The sequence below is a fragment of the Aulonocara stuartgranti genome (genome assembly GCF_965226115.1).
Source record: "Aulonocara stuartgranti genome assembly, chromosome: 19".
In the NCBI taxonomy this organism is placed as follows: Eukaryota; Metazoa; Chordata; class Actinopteri; order Cichliformes; family Cichlidae; genus Aulonocara; species Aulonocara stuartgranti.
In genome coordinates, this window is record NC_138955.1 from 6,138,624 (window position 1) to 6,160,659 (window position 22,036).

Here is a 22,036-nt window from a genome sequence, read left to right on the forward strand (position 1 = left end):
ATTGCTGTCTCGAGTTACCATTCCACCAACTTTTAATAATGTGCTGAAATAAATGGACTGGTTTGTATATAGCACTTCCCTACTTCACTTAAGCACTCAAAGTACTTTATGCAACTCATGTCTTATATCACTCGCACACCGATTAACACATCCAGAGCGAATCGGGCTTCAGAATCTCGCCCAGTAACAGTTTGGCACAATAACTCAATCAGCCAGGGATCGAACCACCAACCTTATGATTAGTAGATGACATCCCTGGTACCAAAATATCTGACCTTATGTAAAAGTATAAAAGACATCACAGGAGTTAAAGAAGTTTAATGAGTATGTGTCAAATACACGCAATGAAATTAGCTAATCTGCTAGTTCCTACTTACAGCTGCAGTAAACTGTTGTCATCTTTGATAACCTGCTTCTCCCATGATTTATTTGCCAGAAGAAACTGTGACAAGTTTTTAGTTTAATGAGAAAGAATGCTTTTATGAATATATTATGCATCTGTGTCCATCCGCTCCCATCCACAGTCATTTAACAACTAACAAAACACCAGAAGACAAAATATGTCAAATGAGAGGACATCAAATTCGTGACATGAAGTAAGATTATCTGTAATGATATAATCATTTATGATACATAAAATGTAAAAATGGTGTTATATACTCTGGATGAGTGCACATATATAGACATTTCAGACACGTATGTACAAGAAGTTGTGGGTTAAATTCTGTGAAATGTGTTAGATTTGAAGATTTACGTCTGGCAGTGAAAGCTCTCCCATTCTCTGCTTTCCTATCCTTTCTTTCCTAAAGGATCCTGAAGGCCACTGTGTGTGTATGAAAAGAAGTGTTCACTGAACAAATTACTGCAGTAGGATGCTATTCTTAACAAGCCCTCTTAAAGTGCCATTTTCTGGTAATACAGAAGTCTTTTTTTTTTTTTTTTCTTAACACCATCGTTATTTCATGTTCTCCAGAGAATAGTGCCTACAGCCAAAAGAAACCGGATCCTCTGCTCTCCATGCCGCCAGAGAGCTATGCAGAGAGTCAACACGGCTGGGCTAAAGTTTCTGATCTCTCCTTGGGGTGTCCAGACGCCTGCAGGAGGCAGACTGGCTGGCAGGTTCCCGGGAAGGCGGCACTGAGACACTGAGCAGGTTTGAACCTTATATCCAAGTCACAGTATACTGCGATTCCAAACAGTTCAACGGTTTCCATTAAGAACAAAGGAAAAGGGGGGGAAGCTACATCCCGATTCAGTAGCTGGCTATGTACACACTTACAGCTGTGCCAGCTTTTCTGAAGATTCCTTCAGAGTTTAAAGTGCCTTACAGGGTTTCTGCCCTACAAGTAAATATTGCCTCTATGTACAAGTCCTAGATCAGCATAAGCAACTTCAGCATTTGTTATACAAATATATAATTAATGGTCAAATGAACATTGGACAATAAATGCACAACACGTTCCTTTTAATAGCTGTTTAGGGTTTTAGAAAGGGTGGCATGAAAGCTTTCAGTTCTTGTTATTGCCTTCTAGGGATGACTAAATGTTTAAAATCCTAAAGTCGCAATGTTCACATATCCCTTTGCCAAGAAATCGTTATGTGGGAATGTTGTCAGTTCCAGTTGTATCAAAGAAAAATAATACAGTCCACTCCTGGATAAATTCCAACTTGTGATGATCAACTTCCAAGGATCAAATGGTTGATTTTGCCATTTTGAAGAATACTGTGTTCCCTCTTCAGTCTGTTAGTTTGTGTACATAGTTTACAGGAAAGGCCCCACTCCTGGATGGATCCCCCTCTATGTGACCAGTCTGTTAGGAAAAATATATGTCTGTCAATCAAATCCCTCTATGTACTATTTCCAGTCAATTTATTTTAACTTTTATAACTTTGGTAATTAATTTTACTGTACTTTACTCTGAGTTTATAAATATACAAATCCACAAAAATGCCAAATAGTAATAACTGTTGGATTGACTCCTGAGTAAACTACTGACAGAAAAAGTATGTAGTGGGTGAATAAACAAGGTTATCTTAGACTGATGGCTGGGCCTTCATGCAGAAAGCTGCTACTGAGTGGGAAATAGGTTGTAATGAATCTGTAGTTACACTTACCCACCAGTGGGGGTCATTAGTGGCTGTGACCACAATAATTTCATCTTTGAAAAAGGCGAGCTGCTCAGAACTGACAGCTCGGCAGTCCACCAAAGCCTTGACGCGCTTCTGATGTGGCCTGCTGTTAGAAACCTGGAAAAGACATATGCTTCTGTAAGCTATGCTTCTCAGTGTGCCACCAGCAAATTCATACACTGACTGTGAAATCTCTTAAGCGTTTTTTCCCCAGTGAAAAACTCCTGAAATGGAAGCGTGTGACATAGAGAACTTGAACTTATTTAAAAATAATACAAAAAGGTGTCTTTGTCATTTGTACCATAGCATTCCTGCGAGGTCGTGGGATACAGGTCAAATCAGGTGAGGACGAAGGGGCGGGGACTGGAGCAGTAGCTGGGGTAAGGGCTTTACTATTCCCTCCTGGGGTGGAGTACAGATCCTCCTGGCTGCCCACACAGGCCGAAGACAAAACGCTACACTTTCCCTGGCTGCCTCCTCCACTGCTCGTGCGGCGGTATGACGTGGTCTTCTCCGAACTGGAAAAATAACCCAGAAATAACAAGATCAAATTATACTAAACTGTGTAGTATTAAAACAACAGGAGCTAGATTCACATTCTTCTTCCTCACCTGACAGGCCCTATGTGATTCTGAGAAAAACCTGATGTGGCACCACTTTGAGATCCAGAACTCAAACCAAGATGACCATCCCATGTCTGCCTATGCGCCCTGAGCAGGCTTGCTTGTCCATTTGGAGACCTAGGGGGTCTCCCGCCTTGGCCTTGGTTTTCTGTATTTCCTGAAGGAGGACTCTGTCGTGCCTGCATCTGGGGACTGGATGAGTGATAGGACGGGTTCGAGCAGCGTCGTGGAATTTGGTTTCCTTCATGCGATGTGGCTGAGATCTGTGGGTCTGAGCGGCCTGTGGAGGGCAAAAAAAGAAGAACAAGAGCAACAATGTAAATTGATAAAACTAGCATTGGCTTAAATAACTCATTCATTTATTTTTAATCTAGAGAATCTGTATAACGTAGTTTACCTCTTTGGATGGATTTAGCTGGCAGTGGCGGAGGCATTGAAGCTCCAGAGGGGGCGCTATTGACTGGTGGATTTTTATATAGAAATTCTATATTCTCGTAAGCCTGACAAGGTCTGCTACTTGTACTAGCAGCGGAAGAACTGACACTCCAGTGTCCACCACCTCCATTTGATGACAGAGGAGACCGGCTTTTGGGTAATGGGCTCACCTGGAGTTAGAAGATAATAGACAAAACATTAATTTCTATAGCGCCGCCTCATCTTTCTTCATTTAATTTTATTTATAAACTTTCCAAAATGGATAATGTAAAATGAAAGGAAAAAGGCCAAGCTTTGACTTAAAGGTAAAGTCAGTAATGACTGTGGTTAGTGTGTGTGGCATTTACCCTCTCATCCAGGTCATCTTCACTGTCATAGAATTCCTGAGACTGCGTCTCCCACATGAACTCTACGTGTATCTGAGAGTTAAACGTCCCACTCTGCGCCAGCTCCAACTAAAAAACACAAAAGAGCACAAAAAGAATATTTAACTATCTACATTAGTACACACGACTTTATTTGATCGGTTAACTTTGTCATATCAAACCTAATTTATTTCACTCCTATGCTGACTTGATTGTCGTCTTCTCTTTATTTTGCTTGTTAACGTTTTGCTGTAATGTAGTTTTGTTTGTTTGTTTTTACTACTAATAATAGTAAACGTTGCAATCTTTTGTTAGCTGTTATGTTAAAGACAAAAAATACAGCTAGCAGGAAAAAAGGCATGAAGGGGAAGTTTGACTCTTGGGTCAACATTTTTCACCAAAGTGAAACCAAAAGTCCAAAGAGTCTGTCTACATCCTTCCACATAAACAGTCGTGTGTCATTGCAAGCTAAAAGTTGTACAGCCGATTATGCAACGCAAGAATTTTGTAGTTTACTCGTCTAACTTTTTTTTTTTTTTTTTTATTGTTCCACAAAGGATTCTTTTCTAAGATTTCTCACAATCAAACAGGATGTTACTCAAGGCAGGTCTGATTCAGCAGGGCAGATGGCCGGTAAGAAAATAAAACCAGTTTATGAATGATACACACTGGGATCCAATGAGGATAGGGTTCCCTAGCTGAGCTCTGCTGCACAGGGAGTTATTTCAAGGTAGTGTTTCCAGCTGTGGAAATTGGGTCATTTTGCTTCTGGAGTTGGATTTCTGGTAGGTATTATAATGTTGCCACTTGATTCCTCAGCTGAACTTACTTCCTGCCAGTGTGTGTTCTGAGTATTATGAATTAAAAACTTTAAAAGCTAAAGGGGAAGTGAGATCTCACCAGCTCGACACACTGTTTATGCTGCAATCTCCTGGCAGTATCCAAGGCCGTCTCTCCTGCCGAGTTCACTACAGGAGAAAGAAAAAATAGCGGCTTTCTACTTGTGACACTATGCAAAAGAGAAATACAATTAACAGAGTAAAATGTACCCGTTTGAAGCGCTGCCTTCGCTTTGAGGAGTAACTTAAGAGATTCAGGCTTATGATACAAGACGCTGTAGTGAAGGGCCGTGTTCCCCTCTGCGGTTCTCTTCTCCAGACAGTTACTGTAAGATGAATGTATAGATTTGATAGCTGGCATAAAACTGTACTAAAGCAAAAACCAAACTGTCCATGCAAAGTAAGTAAAACATGCTACATATCAATGTCTGACCTGTTCTGACAAAGGAAATCCACAAGTGCCAGAGAGCTTTTTTCCTCCAGACGCACAGCAAGATGGAGCGCTGTCTCCTTGAGTCCCTTAGTGGAAAGCAAAGATAAAGTCAAATTGGTGACATTTAAAGAGATCTTCCATCTGTACTACATATTGTTTTCATATTTTTTTGCATAGCTACTTCAGTCAATCACCTGAAGTGGCTGCACATTATGTTAAAAATCAGTCTTACAAATATGATTACACTAAAGCTTAAGTCAGAGGTTGACCATGCAACAACTGTTTCATGTTGTTGTGTTAAAAACTGCTAAAAGCTTCAGGCCTTATCTGTTTATATGAAGGGCAAACAGGAGGGGCAGAAGAAAGACAGAAGAGCCTGCATAATTCAATGAGCCTGGCTTATTTGTTCTCCAGAGACATGAGCTCTGAACTAAGAGCTGAAATAATAAATGAAAGCCAACCAACACAAACAAGCACACACACATGCACGCGCGCACATGCGCTGACTAGGAAGTCCATAACAGGAGGGCAGAATATGATTAAAGACTTGAAGGCGAGGCGTTGGAGAGAGACAACAGAGGAGGGTAAAGACTAAATTAAAGGTCAAAAGAGATGGGCGGGCCTCTCATGACCCACCCATAAATATATTTCAAATACTGCAACTGTTTACTTGCATTATATGAGCACTGTGTCATATAGATATATTTTTGTAAACATTAGGTGGATTTCTGTCTTTATTTCTGTCAACTTTTCTAAAGTAAAAACAACAAAGCAGCATTTTAAAACCTCTCCCTTTAAACCTGTAAACAAACTGGATGGACGACCCGGTCAGGATGTAGCTGTCATTCAAACTAAACGCACATCATTTGCAGGAATGTCAAAAGTTTAAATCTTTCACTGCGTAATAAAGGTTTATTACAAGCTTTCCCCACCCTAACAGGGCAGCTTTCTGGAGGAAATGAATGTGTGGTAATCCACTTGTGGCTTTAAGTTATCTTTACCTGTCCTTCGGGGAGTGTGAGTGGTTTGGCCAGATCTGCTCTCTCAGCATAGAGCTGCAGAAGCAAAGCGAGGTCACGGCTCCTCACGGCTTCATAAAGCAGGCTAGGATTTGCTTCTTCTCTGCGTAGGACGTAGCGACGCTCAGCGTACTTTGCCACAATGTATTCCTTCCTGGCATTCCTGGTTGTTAAGCAAATGCAATTCAATAATATAAACTAATAAGCTGGCATTGTTGAAGCCATTCTTAATGTCAAAGGAAGTGTGTATTTATAACTCATTTTCATGATCACTTAAATTATAAATCAGACTCACATGTCACTTTGTGGAAATGGTTTGACAGAGTCATTTGGAAGCCCTGCCTCCATGATGTCATTGAATCGAGTGTTGCCAATACTGACGGCCAGCTGGAGTGACACACAATACATCCACAAATATGTGACATGAAGACATTTCAAAGAATAGCACATTGTTGCATAATGTCTGTCTGTTCCCATGTGTCTATTTAGTACCAGTAGTTCGGAGGTGCTCAGTAGGTCCAGAGTGAGGGACTGGATCCTGGAGTAGTGGACCCCTAGCTCTCTGTGGATGCCGGAGCACTCAATACACGTCAGGATGCCCAGATTGGTCGACAGCCATGTTGGATCTGCGAGACACAGCTGGTGATTATTCATTATGCTCATAAAACAAATGTAATTGCATGCTTGTACTTCTGTAACCATATATAAGAATGACTGGCCAACCTGGAGCTCCACAGTCTGCGCAGGCCTCATTGCCAGGCATGTGTCGAAGCTCAGCAATAATGGCTTTGGAAAGTTCCTGAAGCCCACTGTCCTGCAGGTGAAGCTGATCCCCACCCAGCGCTGTGTTCAGGGCCTCCTCCTTACTGTTCTGCAGCACGGACACCCAACTAAAGTGCAAACGATATACATTTAGAACATTGTTATTAAATTTCATATATTGTAACAATTCATTTTGAAGTTTAAACCACAGAGAGTCAGCGACACCATGGGAAACGAGAAGACTCTTTCACTAAAACATCAAAAAATGCTAAACTATTTTTTATGCATGTTTTTTGTTGTTGAATTATGAGTAATATAGAAATATGAGTTAGTGATTCTCACATCTATCATTTCTGAAGCTCGGGTACTTTTCCATTTAAACCATTTGTTATTGCACCCCTAAACTTACATAGCTCATCACATCAAAGAAACTGCCTGGAGGCCCACACAGAAGGGAAGGACAGCGGACGAAGAACCCCACTTGCAATCCCATCCAAAACCACATCAGAACACACAAAGTTCCCCTGCTTGCTGCCTGTGGCTACCAAGAAAATTCCCACCCAGAAGAGACTAGGTTTCTGTCAGACTCAAACAGTCTTTCTGCATCATTTAGTTTGTCTTACTTTTTGTAAATTGTCAGCTCAGCTTGTTCTTTACTGCATGAGCCGTCAAATTATAGCGTTTCTTGTTTCATGAAAACATGTTTAACCCTTTCCTTACAGGAACGATTTATTGTCTCTGACTGGAGTCCTGGCTGTTCATGTGTACATTGTAAAGATTCTTTCTTATACATAACTCCACTGACATAAAAAGGGTATGGCATGCAACAACTTGCTTTATAATGAGAAAACAGACAAAAATGCCAGCATGCAGCCTACAGGACTTTCAAAGCTTACATCAAACATTCCTGCTCGTCTTCTGCCTGGAAATGATATGTCCGGTTATCTATCGAGAGGGAAAAAACAAAAGTTAAATATTATCTTGAAAACTAAATTACACAGTAGAAATTGGAGCAGAGAGGCTTGAAAGACAACAGTCAATATAAAGCTTGCGCAACTAGACATGGCATAAAACAAGCGTGAAGCACACAACCACCTCTGTTTTACCACGCAGCACTTCATATTAATCACTGGGAATGTCTGCCATTTACACCAAAATTAAATGTCTCAGATCCTGATTTCAAATGTGAGGACCAAAGAGGCAAGTTTCCAAGTCATCTGTGCTGCAGATGACTGTTTACAGTCTGTAATGATCATATGTTGAGGGGAAAGCTTGAAGGTCAAAAGTTAAAAATAAACCTACGAGTGACAAGGTCAAAGGTCCTCCTGTCCTCGGGGTTCGGTCGCACCTGGCAGGTCAGCAGGTTCAGCTTGGCTGGGGGTCGATTGATCTGAAGACAAACACATTTGTATCAGTATGTATTTGCTCACATATTTGCTGTATTCACTGCTGACAGTTTACCTCATGTGGCATTTATTGTCTAAAAGCACAGTATCAATCATGAGTCCTCACCGTACTGTGGGAAATAGTCAGGCAGCCGAATTTGACTCCACACTTTCTCTTCTGCCAAACCTTCCTTATCCTTTGAGATGAAACACAAATGAAAAAGAAAAAGGCCAATTATTATTAAAAAAAAACAATCAAATACATGAATATATTTATTAACTCTCTGTATGATGTGTGCAGTGCATTAAGTGAAAGCCGTGTTAACAGATACCATTAGATACACGCTGCTGGCCCAGATTATTCCTATTCACAGTACAGTTTTCGTCATCTTGATTGAATCAGGTAAAACTGCTAAAGCACATGTTCTGTTTTTTGTCAGTGGCCTGAGAAAAGTTTACTCCCCCAAAGCCTCCTATTTGCCCTACTGAACCACATCCCCTCTCTTTATCACACACTAATCTAGGACTGTGTGTGTGTGTCTGTTCGTGCATGCGCATGACGCAAATGTTGGATCAGCTAGCTAGCCAGTCTGCCAATAAGTTCCACAGGAGGGGCCCCTGCTTGAATGTTCATCTCACAATAATGAAGACCAGCTGGGGCAGATGAAGTTTGCATTAGCCTTTCTTTCTCTGTGCCATACTTACTTAATTTTCACCCAGCTGAGATCATTTCTGTCTTTTACAATGTTAGTGAGCACCGTTTACCCCATTCTTCTTATTCTGTATGTACTTGCGATTCCTGCAAAATGCTTGTGTTCCAACTTCATACATGACACCAGCTAATGCCTTTACACACCCGTCACTCTTCTTAAGCAGGAAACCGGATTTCTCCGTTCCGTACTTCTTGTTTCCCTGCGGTTGGTGAATGCTATACCCATTGCCAGAGTTTTTCCTGTTGAGGTACTCCTGGAATATAAACAGTGATTTAAGGATTTAACTTTAAAGCTTCAAACCAGTTGTCCAGATTATAAAAATTCAAAGCAATACAATAACAACGGTGGCAAAACACTACTGTTGTAATCAGCAGGAAACTTAAAGCCAGTGCACCTGGGCTTTTTATAGCGCTGATATTGGTTTTACACAGACAAATTAAAAGGTCTACAGTAAGCTAACTTACCAGACATAAATAAAGACTAACATAAATAAACATACCTCTTTGCCCTCCACTTGTAGAAGTGATCTAAGAGAATCCCTCAACTGTGTGAGTTGTTTTACCTCTTCATCTTGGTCTAGGCGAACCTACAAAACACACCATGAAAATATTTTTACTAAAAAAAGAAGAAAAAAGTTGGAAGAAGAGAATATGTTCACTTGATCACATACATGTTTTTCTTTTTTCATTTGTTCTGGGTGTGGAAAGACAACACACAGCTTTGTGTAACGATCTAAATGATCTAGAACAGAGTTCAGTATTTGGGTGTGTAGTCTTCTGAGGTTTTTCATTTTGAATTAAGAAGCAGAATGACCACACTCACAAGCAACACAGGCCAGTTTAACTGGGAAGTTTAAGTATTTTGTTTTCCTGGAGAACCATGACACAGATTCTATCTGAATTTCCTTCCCGAGACTGAGGTCTGGCATGTCTGAACGGCTCTGTGTTCTGCCCATGAAGAACCAGAAAAACCTCTAACGTTTCCAGTATCACAGTTAACAGTCTGTTTCCAGCAGCTCCAACCAGAAAAATGGAGCACGGCAAATAGTGCGCAGGCAGAAACCCAGTTAAAGCGGTTGGAGAAATAGATGTGTACTAAGGAAAGTATGAAAATGAATGATACATTCATTTCCATCTATTGGAAACCAGGGCAAGCATTTCTGGGAAGAGACTCCTTTAAACAGTCGCTGCTTGTGGATTCAGTGAAGAGGGGGTTGGCTGTTGCGAAAGACCAACATTGAAAAAGTAAATGCTGAAACATAACACAGGGTTTTACTGTAAAATTCTATATGTGCACAGTATTTTCCTCCCAAACATAAATGAATGAAGAAAAGTAGTCTGTTAGAATGATAGCATCAATATGTGGGGTATGTGCATATTTTGACTTCTTAGTGCAATCAAATATTCTTTTAAAATTACAGCAACACTGGGTAAGAAAAAACATGCATATAATCCAGGAGGAGTGAAAAACACAAGAGCAGCTTTCATGTGTACCGTGTGAATAGATGAAGCAAGCTTCTCGATAAAGGGAGAGAGATTCTCTGCAGCCTTCAGCCCATCCTGAAAGAAACTGAGATCAGAAAAAGAACAAATGCTGAGACAAGCTACTTTAGTTTAAACATCTGATTTCACACCAACTAAAACACCACATGCTGTAACTGTAACAACAGTTTCACTCCCACATTAAAAAAAAAAAAAAGCCTAGGTAGGAATAAAAAGTGTAAATGGTTAACAAGAACCGCAACAGGCTTTGCAAAAAGACCGACTGCTGTGCAGAATCCCTTAAAACTCAACATATCTGTGAAAGTAGATGCCAGCTGAGATACTGACCTCAGCTGAGCCTGGAAATATTTGATGAGGCTCTGGAGAAGATCAGGACCCTGACGCACCTTCAGCTCCTGGATCTTCAAAAGGTACTAAAAGAATAAAAACAGACAGTTAAAAACACCTCTGAAACCACTCTCCATAGAAAGGACCGATGGGTCTGTAAAAACATGCAGCGAAGCATGACGCTACCGTTTTTCAGTAGCTTAAATTCCACCCTTGAGTGCACACCTTTAATGTGTTTACTGCATATTTTAACTGTACAGCTCGAATGTAAAGAGTCTTTATTGATAAACAAAAACACACAAATTCACAGTATGTAATGATGAAATGTAAAAAAAGAGAGAGAGAGACTTTGAGCGATGGGGTTTTAGCTCTGTGTGGATTGAATGACTACATTGTACTCGAGTCTTTGCCCCATAAAACCTTCATCTGGATTCGTCCATCACAGTCTACCTGAAACAGCTCTGTGTTGCTCATTCATGTGACATTTTGTGTGATTTACTGAGTTTACATATATGTAGGTGGAAAGAAAGATTAATAGACAGAGGGTTTAGGGTAAGCTGCAACAAGTGAAAATTTCATCTTCCCCTGCCTCTCCTCTTTGTCTCCACAGCTGGTCTCAGTCAAGATAAGACTATTTCTTTTCCTCAGGCTTTTCTCCAGCTGCATGTGCACCACCAAACTCAGTTAGGACTACACCACAAGTGCATTTTTCACCCATTTCCCCCAATCTGGTGATTGATTATGCATGATGATGCACAATTACCTGCTTCTGAATTTTCTTTGTATGCTAATCTATAGGACACCACCTATTCTGAAATTCAGTTTTGAGACTCAATAACTATGCTCATGTTTAAGTCTAATGAAATATATTTTTCCATCAAAGGAATTGGATTGAAGAGACACAAAAAGGAGTGACCACCAGTGTCCACCATGAATAGAATATGTAATCCACATAAGCAGACCACCCTGGTAAAGTAAATGAAGCCCAGCTCAGATATGAGAACGGAGTCTGGAGTATGGTATTTTGACTGGCACCAATTCCCCACCTCACACATTTGCAGCTGGAAGATCCGTCTCTCTCTCTCCATGTCCTCTGCTCCATCTGATCCCTCTGTCCTGATCAGTCCCAGCTGCCTGTTCTTTTCCCTCCTCTCCTTCTCTAGCTTCACTCTGGAGGGGGGAAGGGAATGGAAGAAAGAATGAAAAGAAGACATAAAGAAGGTTTTCCGTCTTTACTTGCACACACGATGTTTGTCACAAAAGCTAAATCTGATCAGCTCCATCTGTATGAACATGTGCAGCTTTTACTCCATCACAAACTCCACCATCATGCTTCCCTTTCTCATGTCGAGCGAGGAAGTTGGATGAAATGTAATCTCCTTACAGCATTATAAAACACTTTGAACCAGAGCTGGATTGAAATCAAATAACGGCTGTAAAGTGCAAATGCTTGGGCTTGATTTCTTTTTAAAGTAACTGGAAATGACCTTGGGATATGAATCATTATCTTATTAACTTGTGCTGCCACACAAATTCCTAAACCCCACATGAGAAGGAAATATAATACATGAAGCTTTTGAAACAAACACATTCGTCACCATCTTCATCTATATTTCTGTCATGCATCAATGTGAGGCCTGTGCAAGTGGCTATGAATTTATGAGCATTTACACTTTGTGAACCCTCGTGTCTGCATTATTTTGCAAATTCACTAGAAAAACACTTGCTGGAAATGAGTGTATATATCGTGTTTATCTGCTAACATCAGACAATGGCAACTAAAACTGCATATGAAGAGGCAATAGAGCTGGAGTTAATTAATGTGAAACAAACGTTACTTTTGCTGAAGTTGCTGCAATGCAGAGGACAAGGACACAGAGGGCTATACGTGGATTAGCCATCCTATTAAAAAGGCATGAGGCTGCACTCCAAGATTACCGGCTTGCAAGCCAGATACAATTACAGCCTCTGACATACAAACATTTTCATTTCACGGCGCCGTTATCATCGCACAAATCAAAATGTCACATGAGGCTATGGCATTACTACATCATATCTACAGTGCAGCTTTTAAAAGGTTGTTTACTCTCAGGAAAACAATGAGCCAATGATGAAGAACTCTACTGCAGTCTGACTCTTACAGATGAATGTGAAGTAACAGTATGGACAGAGTATGGATAATTACATTTTTACATCATAATCCTTCCAGCTCTTCTCCATGTGTTTCTTGAGCTCCTGTTTGAGGGGAGAGGAGAGAAAACGATTAATAATATATCCCCATTGCATTACACACAGTAATAACTGTACTTTACAGCTCTTCCTGGTTATTGCTCAAGCGGGTGGAGCGAGACAGGTAACACACTGTGATGCAATTAGTCGGCTAGTCTGCTATCTGGATGAACAGGATTTCAGGGGCATTGTGCCTTCTTTCACAGTTATAATGAAGCAATATTCAGTTGCAGAGTCAGCTGTTTAAAAGACAGGGCAGAGATGGGAGATTGCAGAAGCACTGGCTAGTTATTATTCACTAGTGTGTTAGCATGGCAAATCAAAAGGTTAAATACTTGGCAAGACGGGTAAGTTCTGTGCTGGAACGTAGCAAACTCTTACTATTTCATTTGGATAAATAATCTTATATTAAAGAATACTTTAGTGGGGTCAACATTTAAGTGAATACAACTTCTGCCAGAGGAAATCTGCCCTAAAATAAAGTTTACACTGCAATAGTTGAATCATTCTTCCAGACAGTGATATCCCATACACAAACAGAACCTCCTCACATACAAAGCACTGCATCTTGACTATATAAAGTCATCACGAGGCTTTCGGTTGGCTCATCTGAAGATTTCTGTGTGAACTGTAACATCTAAACATCTTTTTCTATTTTATAATATTGAGCTATCCTCACATATTTGACAAAAATCTGCATTTCTTTTTTCAAAAAAGGGATTACAATCCACATATCTGTTGCTAGGTAAACAATAACGATAAAACTTTATCACATGTGAACCAGTTTAGGTTGCAGTATTTAAATGAGAATTTCATTTATACCGTAAGTAATAAAATCCAGACTCACCAATCTGCTGTCTCGAAGCTCAGACTTCAGCACATTTTCCAGAGGAAACGCCATGATGTTGTTAAGGTTTTGTACCTGAAGCATGTAAGAGAACAAAAAAAAAAAAAAAAAAATCAGTGAAGAATGGAAAAATATTTCGTAAAATGCCACAGATGACCTTTAGCTGCTGTAGTATAAGCAGAAACAGATGCACCCACATTGAGTTTTACGCACTCTGACTGTCTGTACGAGCATTTCTGGGAATGAGAAATTGATAACTCACAAGCACGGTGATATTGTTATTCTGAACTAACGAGTCATCAAAAACAAAACACTGCACCACTACAATGCTCGAATCCAAGTTGGAGGATGATGCAATGACTCTGGATGAAGTGTTTGTATAAAGTAAAGTGAGATTCATTTGAGATTTGGATGAGGTTTAGATTAACGCCATTGTGGATTTGGGAAGAATGAATCACAAAACAACCTGTATAACCCCAACAAGTCGCTTTTACTGTAATACAACCAGTTCCTCCATCTAAGTACATCACATGAGTATTTTGGCATGCATGGCAACATACATTCATCATGACTCACCGATACACATCCCCAGATAATTATCATCTAGATTTTATTTTTATGGCTTCTGGTGAATTACAACCAAGCCGAACCCTGCTCTTAACATAACTAATGTCCAACCACATCCTTGAGCCGACTGTAGAGCTAACCTTGATATATTGACACAGCAGCCTGAAGAGTGGCAAGTTTGTTTTGGTTGGCAGCCGAACACTGGGGTAACCGATAGATAACACAGAGTTCTTACACAGGGAAATTCCGGCTTCCAATGTCAACAAATGGACAGATGACATGGATCAATGGATTCATGTTTATACCCACACTGAGACAGTGGGGCACGTACACTAACACTCAAACGAGGCATTAAGGGACATGCTCAGGCAGTTTTTTGCAGTACGACTCCTTAAATCACCCTCCTTTGGGCCCACTTCCTTTAACATCTGTAAGCTGTAGTCGCCCCTGTGAGGCCCTGACAAACACATGTTAAGTGTGTGTGTGTGTGTGTGTGTGTGTGTGTGTGCTGACTCACACGTAGAGGTCTGGGATGAATTATCATCACCAAAGAAACTATCAGAGGGAGGGTTCTGGACTGCCTCAAACAAAAAGCCCAAGTATTCAGCTGTTAAAAACCACCTTCGTTCATGCAGCATGTAAGTATGTGAGCACACATATGTGCTTATGGGGAACAACAAAGGAAATTTGGCACATTTCCTTTGAAAATTCTCTGATTATATAAATATTTGTGTATATTAGAGCCATGTCTTCCTTAGTCCTAGTTCTATGCAACTAGTGTAAATGATTTCAACTCTAGTAAGAGCAGCAGAATTTAAGCAAATGTCTCCTTTCCCTTGTATTCCCATCTTTTGTCCTTTTTAACCCACCAGATTTTTGAAGAGGGATGTGACCTCTCTGGTAAACACAGCCAAGTTGAGGAACCCTGTGGAGACTTCATTGTTGTCCTGAGTCAGGTGGCTATTTCCCAAGTTCTCCAGCAGCTCAATATACTGCTCCTTGCTGTCCACATGTGCTGAAAAACAACACACATAGTAAGTATTGATACAGACCGTAAGGAGTGACTCAGAGTAATTTACAGGCACAGAAAATCTGACAAAGGCAGACTGACTTGTTGTCTTGGGAATAGTTTAACAAGGCGAGCATGTGGGACAAATTAGCACTGGTTTACACCCAGTGGAGGAGGAGGAGTAGAACATATAGAAATTCATGTTTGTCCAAGAGGCTTATAGGTCCCTTTCTTAACTTTTGTAAGCTCTCGGTCTGTTGAATATTTATGAACAAGTGCTGATGGAGAAGAATCTGGGCACGACTTTTGCTTACGTAGTATAAAACAAGGTTTCATTCTACAGGTTTTTTGGAAAGAGGATGAACAAACACACATTATAATGCAAGCTAGGAAATCTTGGATGTAAATCAACAAATATGGGCTCCTTATAACGTGGACCTGACATCTGTAGAGGCACCCAGAGCTGACTAAACAGACAGAAGTAGACATGGGGAGGAAGCACAGCAAGTTTCTGCTCCACTTCCACTTCAAGACAAATATAAAATGGTAAACTGACTGCAGATGGGAGACAGGCTAACACTGGCTGAAAAGCAGAAATGGAACATTTTGTCTGACAGAAAAATTGTGAATTAAGGAAGGAATGCAGACAAACTGCGGGATGGAGGAGATGAGATCTAGGGGTTTGCATGAAAACTGCAGAGGTTGTGGCTGCATGGCCGCTGAAAAGAAAAATTATTACAATAAACATACGTGCAACTATTAAATAACAAACAGCTGAGTCGCTGCATAGCTCAAAGGATGACGTTACAGCTGACCTTTAACTGCCAGATACCACCGGGGCAACTCTGCTTTTTCACTGCTCTACTAGAACACACACAGACTCACAGGCCACAGCATCTTGGCATAAACAAGTGCTGAGTACTTATGGGAATAGAGAAAGAAATAAAAGAATCTCTTAATTTGCAAATACGTGACACAGTAACAGAGCATCAAACCAGCACGGGGGAGGGGTGGGAGTCAGGCTTTTTATCATTGTGAGTCACACTGTTGGTCCACAACTAACATCAGGACTGTTAAATAGGTTCAATAGCATAATGAGTGAAAGGGAAGGGCCTCCCAGCCTCGGATTACTGGAACTAACCGTAATGATTCCACTTAGAGAGACAAAAACTAGACAAAGCAAACAATAATAAAATATTTCTTTATAGATGCTATAGCACAGCTGAATACATCTGGTTGCCTAACTCTGTGCAGCTAGCCTGCTGACTCATTTTACTAAAAAGTACAAGCCGATGCCTTAAAATGGGAAGCAAGGCTTGCAAGCAACTTTAGAAAAACAAACTCGGGACATGTTAAGCATTTTCTCTGTTTCTCCAACACATTTTTGAGGTGAGCATTAATGTGTTATTCATGCCCACATCTGACAGCTCTGCGGCAAGCTACAGTGACATAAATCTACACAACACACACACACAAACTCAGAAAGCACTCACTTGGTGACCTTGTGGATACTGAGGTCAATGAAGAGGGCGCCTTGTAGTTGCCGAAACCACCAAAGCCATTTACTTTAAACACAGAATCCAACGCATACACAGTCCATAACAATAGAGTGTGTTGTTTAAATAAACATCATCCCTGGGTGCCAGAATAGGGGGCCTCACTCTTAAACACAAGTCGGATGATGTCATCCATAGCAGAAATTATGTTAAGGGTCATTAGTAATTATTAAACTCTGGTTCTTTCTCTCATAGTGTGTCACTGCTCTTTTCTTTTTCCCCTTCGCCCCCCAGCTGCTTGTGGTAGATACCTGCCCCTCACTGAGCCTTGCTCTATTGGAAGTTTTCTTCCTGTTAAAGGGGAGTTTTTCCTTCCCACTGTCGCCAGGTGCTCACCCTTAAGGGATCACGTGTTTGTTGGGGTTTCTTTCTAATATTGTAGGGTTTTTACCTTACAACGTAAGGAAATGTTGTTGTGGCTGTTGTCGTGGCGCTGCATAAATAAAACTGAATTGAACTGAAGGCTCCCCTATGCACAAAGCAGATCATACAGTCAAAATAGAGGTTGACCTTTACTTGACAGCTGGCTAGCGAGAGATGGGCTATTTTACTTTCTGTATAGATGGAAATCATTATCTGGGGATTTTGTTTTTAAATTACCCTACTTTCTTCCCATTTCTGTTGCTCCCTTTTGCACTGTAGCACTTTAAATACAAACTTATGTGCAACTACAGCTTGTGTAAGCTAATTTATTGTGCTTCTGTTGCATTTTCTCCGGTATCACCTTTTTCATGTACCAAAAAAAGAGAACTAAGGGGACTTTTCTAAGTAATAAGTGCAGGTAGAATTGTTTTCTTTAACTCATAATCTACTGAGTGAATGAGAATTGCATGTGACACGCTGGCACTTACAGATTCCAGAAGTGTGTATAGCTTTGATTGTTTTCTTCATCCTCTGTAGGGCTATGTGGTCTGTCTCCAGAGACTGCAAAGAAAGAGAAATCAGGAAGAGATAAGGATGTTTGCACTTGCAGTAACTCAACATTTACAGCAAAAAGTATGCTTACTGAATTCTCCGTTACATCAGTTTGTTTGCTACGCCAGTTCGTCTCCTTGTCTATACACATATCTAAAACCGAAAATTACATGGCAGCAACCTAGTCCATTTAGGGATGTAGACATCATTAACATGACCTGCTTAAGTTCAAACTGAGCACCAGAATGGGGAAGAAAACTGATTTAAGTTCATGTGAACTTTGCTTAATTGCTGGTGCCTGGTCTGGATAATTCAAAACTGTTGATCTACTGTGATTTTCCCACCCATACGACAATCATCACCAACCAACATCCAATGAGCAGCTGTTCTCTGGGTGAAAATGCCTCGTTGATGTCAGACTGACTGCTTCAATGAGATAGGAAGGCAAATTTAATTCAAATAACCAAGTTTAGCCAAGTAAGCAGAAGAGCATCCAAGAATGCCCAGCATGTTGAATCTTGAAACAGATGGGCTACAACAGCAGAAGACCACACCGGGTGCCACTCCTGTCAGCTAAGAACAGCAAACTGAGGTTACAATTTCGCACGGTTTCATCAAAACCGGACAACACAAGACTGGAAAAAAAATTTCCTGGTCTGATGAGTCTTGATTTTGGCTATGAAATGTGAATAGTGGGGTCTGAACATGCAAGCATGGATCCATCCTGTCTTGTATCAACACTTCAAGTCTTTGGCAGTGTAACGGTGTGGTAGATATTTTTTTGACCTATATTCTCCCCCTTACTACCAACTGAGCATTGTTTAAATGCCAAAGTATCCTTTGGTATTTAAACAATGCTCAGCAATGCTGACCATGTCCATTCCTTTATCACCACAGTGTATCCATCTTCTGATGCCTGCTTCCAGCAGGATAGCGTGCCACCTCACAATACTCAAATCATATCAAACTGCTTTTTTGATTGTGACGCTTAAAGGGCCTCCACAGTCACCAGATCTTAATCCCACAGAGCAACTTCAAGGTGTGGTAAAACAGAGATTAACACCGTGGACATGCAGCCAACAAATCTGTAAAAACAACTATGATGTTGTGGTGGTAATATAGACAAAATCTCTGAGGAATGTTTCCAGTAACTTGTAGAATCGATGCCACAATGAATTAAGACACTTCTGAATGGGATTCAATCTAATGCTAGAAAGGTGTATCTAATAAAGTGCCAGCAAGTGTATTGGTACACTTTTCAGAAAATACATTGAGAAACTGTGTTGGTTTAATTTTCTCACGATGTGTGACAAAGCCAAAACAGATGAGTAAGCCTTCACTCAGCATATGATAGTCTGCGTTTCACTGTCGTGTACAGTCCCAAATGATGTCACAATATGCATTTCACCTGTCACTGTCTGCGTTGAAACAACAGGTTTTCACTGTGAGACTAAAAAAAAAAAACATTGCATAACAAAGACATGAAACAGACATTAAAATGCCTTCATTGTATTTGAACAATAACTCTTCAAAGCCCAAACTATTTGAAGCTACATATTGTTTATGCTCCTCTCGCGGGCCCTGGTTTAAATGAACTACACTTACGACACTCCACCTACACGTCACCAGAAATAGCTTTAATGAGCCAGCAATCTAGACTTAACAGACACTCTGCCTCATCGGACGGTGTTGTTTACAAACCACAGGCCTTCCCGGTCGGGTCCACTCCCTAAATGTTAGTTGATTAATTAAAAGGCGGTGCGGGTGTGTTCCGTTATGTGACGCCATAGTCAAGAAGTGGGAAAGTGATTTAGAGGAGACTGGAGATGGGAGTTGCTGGAGTTTCCTCTGGTGAGTTGGTTGGCAGATGGCAATAAACAGTGGAAACAAGCTGAGGCAGGTCAGTGAAACAGGTTGCTTTTGATGAACTAAATGTGAGAAAGAGCGCGCAAAAACTTTAGAGACAACCCACCATTCAGCTGAAATAGACTAACAATGCATGTGTACTCATGTTGATAGTGTCACTTACAGTTACTTTGCTTCATTATCTATGGCTGTGTATTCCCACTGTACGGGTGTGTGAGTAGACTTTAACATTGGATGACTTGACTGATATATGATCTGTTACAAAGTGTTAACATTTCAACACATCAACTAATTGATCAAGATTAGATTGATTCTTAAAAGCATGTCTGGGAATGACATGACCTACTGTTGCCTATTGCTAAAGAAAGTGAAACTGTTTACTTCTGCTTTTCTTCTTGTGGTTTACTCCTGCCACTAATCAACCTAGTCCTGGATGAGCTGACTGAACATGATAACTATAATCTGAGCATCTATGAAAAGAAATAACTGCCCTTACATCTGGTTGTGTTCACATGTGTAGAATTCCAGCGTGACCCTCCCTAAACAGCAATTCCAGCCATGTATTTTCCAGCCTGTCATGCTGATAAATAAGGACATGAGCCCAAGTTAAATGCATCACACAGCTGTTTAAAATGCTCTTCTTTATTCTAAAGTCTCCACTTAGTCTCACTTTCAAGCCAAGGAACTCCTAAAGAAGATCCTTCATCTCTCTCAGGCTATGGTGAGGTTTCCTCTTATTAGAGGTGGGCATCAAGATATCCAGGCTAGGAGCAGTGACTCAGACTGATGTGACTCTAACCAAAAACACAAATCCATATGGACCGCAGCAGAACCCTGATCCACAAAGTTTAGTCACAAAGAATACAGACAAGGAAGTATTGACATGCACATTTGGAATATTTGTTTTATGGCCAAGTTCATAGTGGGCTCCCTCTGCTTCCTCGTTTGCGCGAGGAGCTTTGAGAGAAGAGATTTCAAACAAAACACCAATGTGCACACAGAGAAGCCTTAAACAAGTCTTCAAAGTACTAGTTATGAAGAGGGGCATGCAGACAGACTTGCTTGCAGCTATGGGCATGTGTGCATGCTTACCCTTACAAACACAATCCATCACTCTGTGTGACTCAGGCATGTTTCTGTGTCGTGTGTGTTCTGTTAGTGTCCCACCACTCTGACTCCCACTAGACCGACGACATAAACACTGTAACCTCATGTAACCTTCACTTATTTGCTGAATCAGACACTGGGGTTTATACTGAACAGATCATATACGCACTCTAAGCCTGTCCTGTACAAGTGCAGCACCCATCAATTTGCACATTTCAGAAAACATAACCTACTCCCATGTTCTAAACTGGGAACCATGAAATTCCAAAATGAATACACTGACAGTCCCGCTTTTTCCGACACAAAGCCACAGCACTTTGCATTTGTAGGTTCTATACCTTTTGGAAATAAATTACCGGTCCGTGAAACACCGCAAGTTTACTGCTGAAACCTGTGCTCACGTGCAAACTGTGTTACAAAAAGAAAATTAAAGCTTGAGTTTAAAAAAATAAAAATAAAAATAAAAAAAAAACACAAGCTACAGGTAGGGGTAAAACGTCAGGTAAACAACAAAGGTGTATGTCTTCTGCACACACCTCCCCCTTCCACAACTCTCACCTCCTCCACGGCTGAAACTGTGCTCCGACAGTCGCTCATTTTAGACTGAAACGTTGAAGTCCCCGGAGAAGACAAATCCTCGTTTGTCAGGATCACAAAGTCCGAAACGCTTATTCGCTCCGGCATGTTTCGGGCGAAGCGGGTCCGACAGTCAGTGAAGAGAAAAGTGAGGCAAAGTTACACGCGCGCATGTAAGTCCCATTTGAAGTGGAAGAAGAAGAAGGGCAACAGTACGGTCACTCCCTCCTTCCTTTGCGGAAACTGAAAAAATATATAATAAAAAAAACACCGTATTCATCTGAGTTTGAGTTCCTTTGAACAAAGTCTTTAAGGTGGAAAGTTGAGTCAAACTAGACTTTGCAAGTCCCGAGCGACTCCGAGGACGTGTGCGCGTGAAGGTGCACCAGCGCGCTACTGAGCGCATTCAGTGAGGGAGGGAGCAAACTCCACCGTCACGTGGGAATGTTTGTGCTTTCTGGCAAACCAGAAACAGAGAGAAAAGCGTGTGTGTGTGTGTGTGTGTGTGTGTGTGTGTGTTCTTGTCACCACCTCTTTCATTAATACTTCTCATTTCTATGCAAACTATAGTCCGGTCGCCATGGATGCAGAATTCCTCCTTCACAGACTTAACTTAAGGAGAAGAATTTCAATGGATGGGATGATAGGACAGTTTATCGACTGTCACTGAATGCTGTCTTTCAAAACTGCACTTTGCAGTTTTACCAAAACACTGGAAGGAGGAAAAGGTATTTCTTTAAACCCGAGAAAAGGATTCGGGTTTTTATGTGCGCTGCTCTTTAATTATATGGCTCATTGCGTCTTTGCACCTTGATCCTCTTGGCTGAGGCT

General features: G+C 40.9%; 1 protein-coding gene across 1 annotated transcript; it reads right to left on the minus strand.

Annotated features, from left to right (window-relative positions):
• Nucleotides 1–301: 301 nt before the first annotated feature.
• Nucleotides 302–21,609, minus strand: asap3 (ArfGAP with SH3 domain, ankyrin repeat and PH domain 3). Its single transcript, XM_082516389.1, has 26 exons — nt 21,188–21,609; nt 17,593–17,665; nt 15,046–15,191; nt 13,610–13,684; nt 12,719–12,768; nt 11,580–11,703; nt 10,534–10,619; nt 10,198–10,273; nt 9,204–9,290; nt 8,848–8,957; nt 8,119–8,188; nt 7,909–7,996; nt 7,503–7,551; nt 6,568–6,734; nt 6,337–6,470; nt 6,140–6,231; nt 5,827–6,007; nt 4,826–4,911; nt 4,603–4,718; nt 4,454–4,521; nt 3,536–3,643; nt 3,151–3,358; nt 2,742–3,033; nt 2,432–2,648; nt 2,116–2,247; nt 302–1,811 (listed from the first exon to the last, which is right to left on the minus strand). The coding sequence occupies exons 1-26, from the start codon at nt 21,311–21,313 to the stop codon at nt 1,737–1,739; spliced, it is 3,036 nt and encodes a 1,011-aa protein (XP_082372515.1). The 5' UTR covers nt 21,314–21,609; the 3' UTR covers nt 302–1,736.
• Nucleotides 21,610–22,036: the final 427 nt, after the last annotated feature.

Bases quoted from the DNA above. Each gene is read 5' to 3' on its own strand.
- asap3 (XM_082516389.1), bottom strand. From the start codon at position 21,313: ATGCCGGAGCGAATAAGCGTTTCGGACTTTGTGATCCTGACAAACGAG. The intron at 10,620-11,579 runs GTGGGGAATTGG...TTATTCTTTTAG, and splicing joins TCCAGCTGCAAATGTGTGAG to TACCTTTTGAAGATCCAGGA. The intron at 8,189-8,847 runs GTGTGTAAAGGC...TTCATCTCAAAG, and splicing joins CTGCTTAAGAAGAGTGACGG to GATAAGGAAGGTTTGGCAGA.